The sequence below is a fragment of the Protobothrops mucrosquamatus genome, unplaced genomic scaffold, assembly GCF_001527695.2.
Source record: "Protobothrops mucrosquamatus isolate PMUCROS unplaced genomic scaffold, P.Mucros_1.0 scaffold3567, whole genome shotgun sequence".
NCBI lineage: Eukaryota > Metazoa > Chordata > Lepidosauria > Squamata > Viperidae > Protobothrops > Protobothrops mucrosquamatus.
This window is the reverse complement of record NW_015389533.1, coordinates 4,921-15,898: the sequence shown is the minus strand read 5'-3', so window position 1 is coordinate 15,898 and position 10,978 is coordinate 4,921. Positions and strand designations below refer to the sequence as shown.

The window sequence follows — 10,978 nt, the reverse complement described above, 5'->3', positions numbered from 1 at the left end:
GGGGGGGAGTCAAGATAGCAGCCACAAATGTTCCCACCTCCACAGACACCCGGCAGTGGCAGTGGGCAAGGAAGGACAGTCCACGATGGGGGTCTGTCCGGAGCACCCCCTACTTTGGGTAGAAATGCTGAGTTCTGCATTCACCGGCAGGACTCAGAGGTCAAAGGGCACCCCCCCTCCCTCGTGTGTCTCTATCCTCCTATTTCCAAAGAAGTTCAGGCTTTTCTAGTGTCACGAACAAAATTATTCCGTTGTGTGTTTCCCCTGGGAACGCTCCTCCTCCTCCTTGTCTGCCAGCCTGGAATCCCTCCAAGGGACGGGAGAAAACGGCCATCGCAACAGGACAGCTCGGACAGGGAAGTCCCCAAAGGAAGAAGAAGCCACAGAAATGTCTGTGCCTTCAGTGGTGCTGATGAGGTTGTGGTTTGGCCACCCTCGGTGTCACCTACGCACACTTTTTTCACACCCGTCTTCCACGCTCCTCTTGCACAGGGGAAGCCCGGCACCTCTAGGTGCCTGGTGGGGAGGGGTCCCCACAGCCTTCCTACCTGGTGGCCCACAGGTGCTTTTCAAAAGGCAACTGGACTTTATTGGGTTTTTTTCCTTGAAAAGCTTCTTCTCCTCCAAGAAGAAACATTTCCAGTTGCTTTTTGGAAAAGCACCTTTGGGGCAACCATGATCTGGATGGCTAAGAATCTCCATAGACCAGGAGTAGGCCACCTTGGCTCTTTTATGCCTCGTGGACTTCAACTCCCAGAATTCCTGAGCCAGCCATGCTGAGGGGAAAGGGAGAGGTTTCCAAGCTGAGCCAGGCTGACTGAGGAATTCTGGGAGTTGAAGTCCACGAGTCATGAGGGGGCCAAAGTTCCCCCATGCTGGCTGAGGAATTCTGGGAGTTGAAGTCCACCAGTCATGAAGGGGCCATAGTTCCCCCATGTTGGCTCAGGAATTCTGGGAGTTGAAGTCCACGAGTCATGAAGGGCCAAAGTTCCCCCATGCTGGCTGAGGAATTCTGGGAGTTGAAGTCCACAAGTCATGAAGGGGCCATAGTTCCCCCATGATGGCTCAGGAATTCTGGGAGTTGAAGTCCACGAGTCATAAAAGAGCCAAGGTTGCCTACCCCTGCGCATAGACAGTTGGGGAGTTGTGTTCCAACCTAGAACCAAGGAGAAACTACCTGATAGGGAGAGTAATTAGCCAGGGGAACAGCTTGCCTCCAGAAGTTGTAGGTGCTCCATCACTGGAGGTTTTTAAGAAGAGATTGGACAGCTATTTCTTCAGAATGGTATAAAGTCTCCTGCGTGAGCAGGGGGTTGGACTAGACGACCTTCAAGGTCCCCTCCAACTCTGTTTTTCTGTTCTGTTCTGGTTCCGCCACCCCCCAGGACTGACTAAGCTCTTCTCTGCTGAGCCTCCCAGTTGGGACCCTCTGGGTGGCTGAGCACACAGACCCCTCCCCCCTTCCAGCTGCCCTTCACCTGAGGGATTGATCAAAGGGATTGATCAAAGCCTCTCCTCCTCAAGTAACTTCCGGTCAGCTTCCCCCCCCCCCTCCATGGGACTATGGGAGACGGGGGGAGCGTGACCCCCAGGCCCTTGCAGGGACTTGCTCAAGGCAGGAGAGAGGGGCTCCAGGTGACCAAGGCAGAAGAAGACGGCAGAAGAACTCATGGGCAGGGGACGATCCTATGTCAGGCGCAAAGGATCAGGACCACTAGTTAAGTTGCAGTACAGAAAATTGATCCGTAGTTCTCAACGTACAACGGTTCATTTAGTGACCATTCAAAATTACGACAGCACTGAAAAAATTGACTTATGAGCGTTTTCCACACTTACGACCGTTGCTGCATCCCCGTGGTCACGTGATTAGAATTCAGACGCTCAGCAACTGGTTCATACTTATGACCGTTGCAGTGTCCTGGGATCGTGTGATCCTCCTTTTGCGAACTTCTGACAAGGGGAAGCCAGATTCACTTAACGACCGGTTGTTACTAACTTAACAACTGCAGTGGTTCACTTAAAAACTGTGGCAAGAAATGTCATTAAATAGGGCAAAACTCACTTAACAAATGTCTCACTTAACAACATAAATTTCAGGCTCAGTTGTAAGTCAAGGACTACCTGTATTCAAGCCGATACACAAAAATCTGGGCAATTAATGTTCAATACTGAATTGGCGGAAGATGAGGGTCAACGGAGTTCAAGGGGGATGCGTGGACTTGGATCCTTTGTGCCCACTTAAGGACTCTAAGCTGGTGACCTGTTTAACTCCGCCACCCCCCAGCTCTGCCTGTTGTCCTCCTACATCCGGCTGCTGAGAGGTCATCATCCTAGGCGGGGGGGACATCTGGTCAAGGGACAGAGCTGGTCATCTCCTCCGTTTGCCAACCCGGGGGCTGAGGAGGTTGGCAGCTGGGTGACAACGGCCAGATCCCAGGCCGTTTCCGAGCATTTCATCCAAGAAAATCCCGGAGGTTCGTCTTCCAATAAATCCAACTCAAATGTCAAAGCTAAATAAACAGTGGAGGATTGGCTGGATCAGGAAGCTACAAGATCTGCTTTACGTTCTCAGAAATGGGAATGGCCCACCCAGAGGTCCCGTCCGGGGTGCATGGCCGAGCCGGGGTTGTCCCCCAGACCCCATTCCCCACCCCAGATTCCTCTCCCTACCCCAAGGGGAAGCCAGGGGAAGACCCATAGAGCGCCTTCCTGCCTCTAGGGAGGAACTTTAGTCACTTCTGGGAAGAGGGCTCGGAACGCCCGTGGCTGACCCGGCTTTTCTTCTAGGACACCCAGAAACGTCCTCTGAATTCCCACAGCAGGAGAGTTGAAGCATTGGCCGTCAACCCTCCTTGGTGAATAATCCTCCATTTGCAGCTTTCCCAGCCCCCAGCACGTCTCAGGAGCAGCTTTTGGGGATTTCTATCTCTGTGTAGAAAAACCAGGGAAGTAAGATTAAGGGGGGGGGAGCCCTGCATCAAATGAGCACAAAGCAGAATCCAAGGGCTGGAAGTTCGGATATCGGAGGTCCCTTCCGTGTTGTTCAGCCCCACAAGTAGTGAATGGCAACTGGGGGGGTGGTCTGTGTGCTCAGCCACCCAGAGGGTCCCACGCCCTCTTTCAGCTGGGAGGGTCAGCAGAGAAGAGCCTGCTCAGTCCTCGGGGAGAGGGGAGGAAGACAGAACAGAGTAACAGAGCTGGAAGGGACCTTGGAGGTCATCTAGCCCAACCCCCTGCTCAAGGCAGGAGACCCTATGCCAGGGGTCAGCAACCTTGGCTCTTTTATGACTCGTGGACTTCAACTCCCAGAATTCCTGAGCCAGCCATGCTGAGGGGAAAGGGAGAGGTTTCCAAGCTGAGCCATGCTGGCTCAGGAATTCTGGGAGTTGAAGTCCACGAGTCATGAGGGGGCCATAGTTCCCCCATGCTGGCTGAGGAATTCTGGGAGTTGAAGTCCACGAGTCATGAAGGGGCTAAACTTTCCCCAATGCTGGCTCAGGAATTCTGGGAGTTGAAGTCCACGAGTCATGAGGGGGCCATAGTTCCCCCCATGCTGGCTCAGGAATTCTGGGAGTTGAAGTCCACGAGTCATGAAGGGGCTAAACTTTCCCCAATGCTGACTCAGGAATTCTGGGAGTCACTTGTCTGAGATGATATAGGTTCTCCTGCCTGAGCAGGAGGCTGGACTAGAAGACCTCCAAGGTCCCTTCCAATTCTATTCTATTCTATTCTATTCTATTCTAATTCTGAATTCTATTTTATTCTATATTTCTATTCTATATACCGTACTCTATTCCTATTCTATTCTATTCTATTCTATTCTATTCTATTCTATTCTCTATTCCATATATTCTATTCTATTCTATTCTATTCTATTCTATTCTATTCTATTCTATTCTATTCTATTCTATTCTATTCTATTCTATTCTATTCTGTTATGTTCTGTTCTATTATTCTATTCTATTCTATTCTATTCTATTCTCTATTCCATATATTCTATTCTATTCTATTCTATTCTATTCTGTATTTTATTATTCTATTCTATTCTATTCTATTCTATTCTATTCTATTCTATTCTCTATTCCATATTTTCTATTCTATTCTATTCTATTCCATTCCATTCCATTCCATTCTGTAATTCCATTCTATTCTAAATTCTCTTCCGGGGCTGCCTGGGAAATGGCAGCTTGTGCCTCCGAGAGGTTTGTTCCTCTTGAGGTGGTTCCTCTTGAGTCCCAGATGTGATGCCTAAAGTAGCTCTGGACGTGCTTCTCCTTCCCTGGGCCCTGCCCTTCTTGGGTGGGACCTTCCCAGCAGTGACAAATTGGTCCCTGGGGAGGGGGGGGCTGACCTTGAGAAGGCTCCATCGAGGCATCCTTCACCACCGCCAGAGAGCCCTCGCCTTCTCCAGCCACAGAGCGGGCCTCCTCCTGCGGGGGAGCAGGGGAGGGTCCTCCTCAGGGAGAAGATCTGGGTGGGGCCAGGACGGGGGTCTTAGCAGGGGAGCTGAGGGGCTTGGGAAGCTGGACTTGGAGACTCCCAGGGCCTTCATGGAGGATGTGTGTTAAAGGCACCCGAGAAGGAAGGAAGGAAGAATTTACTGGGGGGATTTAAATTGCCAGCCGTGCACGGGGAGAGACGGGGGAAATGATCCTGCAAGGTAAGATGGTTTAATAACAATTTCAGTTCTGCAAGTTTTCTGGGTTTGTGTCTGCATGTGTGTCTGAAAGAGAGAGACAGAGAGAGAAAGAAGGAGAGACAGAATAACAGAACAACAGAATAATGGTAGGGACCTTGGAGGTCTTCTAGTCCAATCCCCCACTCAGGCAGGAGACCCTGTGCCATTCCAGACAAATGGCTGCCTAGTCTCTTCTTGAAAACCTCCAGCAGTTGAGCCTCCACAATTTCTGGTGGCAAACTGTTCCACTGGTTAATCGTCCTCACTGTCAGGAAGTTTCTCTCTTAGTTCCAGGTTGCTTCTCTCCTTGATGAGTTTCCATCCGTTGCTTCTTGTCCTGCCTTCAGGCGCTTTGGAGAATAGCTTGACTCCCCCCCTCTTCTTTGGGGCAGCCCCTCAGATATTGGAACACAGCTATCATTCTGCAGTTGCATATATTTTGTGGGGGGGGGGGTTTACATTTTTGCAGTCATTCATGTTTACTTGCAACTTGTCATCTGCTGGTTGATAACAGAAAGAAAACGGTGGCTAGAACTGCACAACTCTCGGTGCCGGGTGGGGGAGGGCTGTTATGGTGTGATTGTGGCTTAGTGTCGCTCCTCTCACGCCTACCTCTTCCTTCCCCACTTCTTCCTTCAACGACAGCCCTGTGGGGTGGGTGAGTGTGGCCCAGAGAGTTTCCAGGGCTGAGGTTGGAACCGAACGGGGGTCTCTTGAATCCTCCCCCCGCCCCCCGACTTACAACATTTCATTTAGTGACCGTTCAAAGTTACAAAGGGGACTTAAGATTGCTTTTCACATTGATGACCGTTGCAGCCTCCCGCCCAGTCTCGTGATCAGAATTCAGGCGCTCGGCAACCGACTCGTATTTATGACCGTTGCAGCGTCCCAGGGTCACGTGATCCCCTTTTGCGAACACCCGACAAGCAAAGTCAAGGGGGGGGGAAGCCAGATTCACTTAACAACCATGTTGCTAACTTAATAACTGCAGTGATTCACTTAAAAATTGTGGCAAGAAAGGCTGTAAAATGGGACAAAACTCACTTAACAACGATGTCTGGCTTAGCAACGGAGATTTTGGGCTAACCTGTGGTTGTAAGTCAAGGACCACTTGTAAGGTGTGGCTCCAGCCCATGGTGGCTTAGCAATTAAGGAGAAACTTCCTAACAGTGAGAACAATTAACCCGTGGAACCACCTGCCTCCAGAAGCGGTGAATGCTCCAACACTGGAAGTTTTTAAGAAGAGACTGAACAGCCATTTGTCTGAAATGGTACAGGGTTTCCTGCCTGAGCAGGGGGTTGGACTAGATGACCTCCAAGGTCCCTTCCAACTTTATTATTATTATTATTATTATTATTATTATTATTATTATTATTATTATTATTATTATTCAAGCCATGGCTTAGCTGGTCAATCGGTTGCACAGAGGTCTCTATAGGCCCCAGGGACCAGCCCCCTGGCCCCCTCCTGGCTGCTGTCCATCACCCCGCGAGCCATGGGCCCCACCCACCCCCCGCCGGGCTCCCCTGCCAGGGCTGCAACTCTTTTCTGGGGAGTGGGCACAGAGCAGGTGGGTTCCGGCATCACCCCGTCTCCTTGCAGTTCCAACTCTGCCTTCTTTCCTTTCCGCAGACTTGAGCCCCGGAGCCCCGGATGCCACCCTGGCGATGCCCTTCCGGAATGAAAGCCTTGGCAGCCCCTCCTCCTTCACCCTGAGGGGCCTGCCCGGCCTGGAAACTGCCCACTTCTGGCTGGCGTTCCCCCTGTGCGCCATGTACGTGGTGGCCCTGGTGGGCAACTCCGTCGTGGTGCTGGTGATAAAAACGGAGCCTGCCCTCCACACGCCCATGTACTTCTTCCTGGGCATGCTGGCAGGGGTGGACTTGGCGCTGGCCTCCTGCACGATGCCCAGGCTCCTTTCCCTCTTCTGGCTTGATGCCAAGGAGATCGCCTACAGGACCTGCCTCCTCCAGATGTTCTTCATCCACTCCCTTTCGGGCATGGAGTCCACCATCCTGCTGGCCATGGCCGTGGATCGGTACGTGGCCATCTGCCGCCCGCTCCAGTACTCCACCATCCTCACCAACTCTGTGACGGTCAAAGTGGGCATCATGGCTCTGGTGAGAGGGGTGGTCTTCTTCCTTCCTCTGCCCTTCCTCATCAACCGGCTGTCCTTCTGCAACAGCCGGGGTCTCCGGCATTCCTACTGCCTCCACCAAGACATGATGAACCTGGCGTGTGACGAACACACCCTGAACAGCGTCTACGGCCTGGTGGCCATCAGCCTGGTGATGGGCCTGGACTTCCTGCTCATCCTGGTCTCCTACCTGCTGATCCTGAAGGCCGTCCTGGGGCTGAGCTCCTGGGAGCAGCGCCTCCGAGCCTCTGGCACCTGCGTGGCCCACCTCTGCATGGTGCTGGCCTTCTACGTGCCCCTGATCGGCCTCTCGGTCATCCACCGGTACAGGAAGGACGCGCCTCCCCTGCTCCAGGCCCTCATGGGCAACATCTACCTCCTGGTTCCACCCGTGCTCAACCCCATCGTCTATGGGGCCAGGACTAAAGACATCCGAAAACGGGTCTTAAAGTACATGAGACTCAGCAGGAACAGAGAGCCTCACTGAAGTCGGTTGTGTGTAGAGAACCAAGTGGGTTTGGGCTTTCTTATTCCCAGGGGAAGGCAGATGGAGACCGACCACACCTGGAGTCCATTGGGTCCCACGTCAACTGCCATCTTCCACAGGTCCCTGCAGCCTTCCTGTTGCGGTGGCCAAAATCCTAATTTTTGACCTACTTGTGGAGGCTGAGACTCCCCTGACTCTCCGATCCCTGAACTGCACAAACTGACCCCAGGATGGACATTGCTAGCCCTTCTTCTGCACCTTTGCTCACCACAGCTGGACCCTCAGCTTCTTCTAGGATGCCTGCATGTCCCTGTCCCCCATTATCAGAGGAGGCCTTATCACCCCAGAAGAAGATCTCCAGGGGATCAAGTGATAATCCTCCAGCTTCTCTATAAAATTAATCATTAAATGATGATGATGATGATGATAAAAAGGAGGAGGAGGAGGAGGAGGAGGAGGAGGAGGAGGAGGAGGAGGAGGAGAAAGAGGGCTTCAAAACTTATGAAATCTGAGAGATCCCTAGAATCCATCTACTGAAGCTTCCGTCTCTTGCTTGAGGTCCATGCAACATGAAGGACTGAGATGGTGGTCGGGGAAAGATATTGGTCAAAAAGGGACCTCCTTGAGGGGCTGGCAGGGAGCAGCCTGGAAGAGTGGTCCTCTGCCTCTTTTCTAAGGACCGTTTCCTCCTGGACTGGACACTACCTCAAAGGCTGCAGGAACTCCAGAACTTAATTCCAGAACTTCCTAAACTGAGGGCTCCTTTTTGTGATGACATTTAACCAAGTGAAGGCCGTACAGAAATGTTTTGTGTCCACCTGAAAATAAACCTGCTCCTTCCAGCTGGCCTCTGTTTGGCTCTGCTTAGAAGTGTGTCTATCCTGTCTAGCACAGTTGAGGACGGAGGTACCTCACGGCTCCCAGGAAGATCACACACCTGTGTCTGTGGTTAGAACAATTAACTAGTGGAACAGCTTGCCTCCAGAAGTTGTGGGTGCTCCATCACTGGAGGCTTTTAAGAAGAGACTTGACAACCACTTGTCTGAAATGGCATAGGGTCTCCTGCTTGAGCAGGGGGCTGGACTAGAAGACCTCCAAGGTCCCTTCCAACTCTGGTGTTCTGTCCCAATCCTTTCAGAGTGGGGTTCCCAGGGGTGGTGTCATCACATCGCCAGCCTCCGTGCAATCCAATTCCTCAAATGGGGTGCTTTTCTACTTTCCTCTTCCCATTTCTGAATATTGAGAAGTGAATAATATGAAGATGACCCGTCCATCTTTCCACCTGTCCATTAGGATAACCTGAGCAAAACAGGGCCAATTTTTGTGGCAGGAGATGCTGGCTAAAGAAAAAAACTGGGTTTTAGTCGGCTGGGGGCCACCAAGGTAAAGAATTCCTTCCCCCCCCCCAGGTGTTGCTCAGGCACAGGGGAGAAGCAATTGGGCAGCAGCTCCATAGTCTGTCCTAAGTCCCCCTCCACATCCGTGCGACGCTGAGTGGGGCAAATGCAGCTTGTCTGGAGCCCTGCAACCCAGAGAGACCCATAAGCCATATAAGACCCATAAGACCCCCATGGAGGAAAGGACTGGGGAGACCTCCAGAGGAAAAGTCTCCACGTTTTCCTTACGGACTTGTCCGCCTGCCTGCCTGCGTAGAGGAGGGGTCTCCAACCTTGGCAGCTTTTAAGGCTTGTGGACTTCAAGGGGAGTCCCCTGAAAGGGGATCATGTGGACTGGAGAACGCTAGAAGCTGAAGTCCACAAGTCTTAAAAGTTGCCAAGCTTGGAGACCTCTAGTTTATAGCAAGAGTATAACTGGCTATTTTAAAACCAACTTTGGGCGGCTTGCATCCAACGAAGCATAGAACATAGAATAATAGACTTGGGAGGGACCTTGGAGGTCTTCTAGTCCAACCCCCTTCTCAAGCAGGAGACCCTGTACCATCTCAGACAAAGAGGCTGTCCAGCCTCTTCTTAAAGGCCTCTGGGTTACCTCGTGGGTGTTGAAGACCTCCGTTCATCAAGGGGACCAATTACAGAGGAAGCAACATCCAACGAAGACAGGAAGCAATCAAAGGTGGGTAACAAAGGACGGAACGGAACGCCATCAAACGTTTCATGAAACTGGGGGCAGTTCATCCGCGGGGAACTTATACCCTTGTCACGATAAACAAATTACATATCGTTAGACTGCAATCATAAAACAAAAATAACGATGCATCTCAACGCCAGAGAAAGCCTTTGGCCCCCCCACTCAGGCACCCCGTCTTTGGCGTGCAGCCGATAGGAACCTGACACCTGAATTTGAGACAGAGAATTTTACCTTTGCAAAGGGGATTCTCTCCCCGTGCGAAAATACGAATCACCAAATAATTCAGGCGACGCAAAAAGCATTTATTCAGGAGGCAGAGTCAGGTTCTCACACCCCAAAAGAAATTGGCTTGGCCAAGAAGGAGAAAAATAACGCGTTCTCCTGAAGTTAGAAAAGAGGCCGAGAGGGCCAGGTTAGAAGTGTTTATATAGCACCTTTTAAAAATAATAATAATAATGGAGCCTAAACTTCCATACAGGGTTCTTAGCCTGGTCTGCCTTCAATCAAACTAGGATCTGAGCCGGAAAGGTAGAACGATACATCTTTATTTATGCATAAGTAACATTAGAGCCTAGAAAATGAATGAAAATAAATAAAAAGCATTGATCAAAGGTGCTCCTTGTTACTGAGAATAACTACTCAAAGAGGCCTCCTTATCTTCCCCCCCATAACCCCCCCCCCATGCTTGGAGGGGGGCTTTAGATATTGGGGGCTCTCTGCAAAGATAAAGGGGAGGGGGCTTGTTTTCCGCCAGACCCTCATCTGGACAATGCACACTCCAGTCGGCCATAATTACTGCCACCGGCTATGCCAGGGATAGGCAACCTTGGCTCTTTTATGACTCGTGGACTTCAATTCCCAGAATTCCTGAGCCAGCCGTGCTGAGGGGAAAGGGAGAAGTTTCCAAGCTAAGCCATGTTGGCCCAGGAACTCTGGGAGTTGAAGTCCCCGAGTCATAAAAGAGCCAAGGTTGCCTATCTCTGGCCTATGCCCTGCCAGGCCCACGGGAGCGTCTCATATCCCGGCCTAGCTTGCAAAAAAAGCCCCCCAGCCCCGTTGCAAAGGTGCCCCCCAGGCTGGGAGGGTCCTGCCTCCAGAGGGCTAAAATCAGAGAGGAGCCCCTCGTGGTCAGTCGCGACCCTATCAAGGCGCCCGGATGACCCTGCCCGGAACACCTCAGTGCCAGCTACACAAATCGGCCCACCTTGCAAGGCCCCAGAGAAGGTTGTGACAAGGCCGGAAGAGAGCCCGGCTCTAACCCTGAGCCTCCAGGGGGGGTCCTGGGGGGGTCACTCTGCCACCTGATGGTGCCCCGGCTCTGGAAAGCCCAGAAGTGGGCTGGTCTTTGGAATAGAGGCGCCTTCTTTGGGGGGGGGCTCTCAGACTCCCCCACTTATTTGTCTGTCTTTCTTTCTTTCTTTCTTTCTTTCTTTCTTTCTTTCTTTCTCTTTCTCTCTCTCTCCCTTCCTCCCTCCCTTTCTTTCTTTCTTTCTTTCTTTCTCTTTCTTTCTCTCTCTCTCTCTCTTTCTCTCTCTCTCTCTCTCTCTCCCCCTTCCTCCCTCCTTCTTTCTTTCTTTCTTTCTTTCT

General features: G+C 51.6%; 1 protein-coding gene across 1 annotated transcript; it reads left to right on the top strand.

The window, feature by feature from the left end:
- Nucleotides 1-6,346: 6,346 nt before the first annotated feature.
- Nucleotides 6,347-7,303, top strand: LOC107297855 (olfactory receptor 51E2-like). Its single transcript, XM_015827216.1, has one exon. It carries the CDS (start codon nt 6,347-6,349, stop codon nt 7,301-7,303), a length of 957 nt encoding a protein of 318 aa, XP_015682702.1.
- Nucleotides 7,304-10,978: the final 3,675 nt, after the last annotated feature.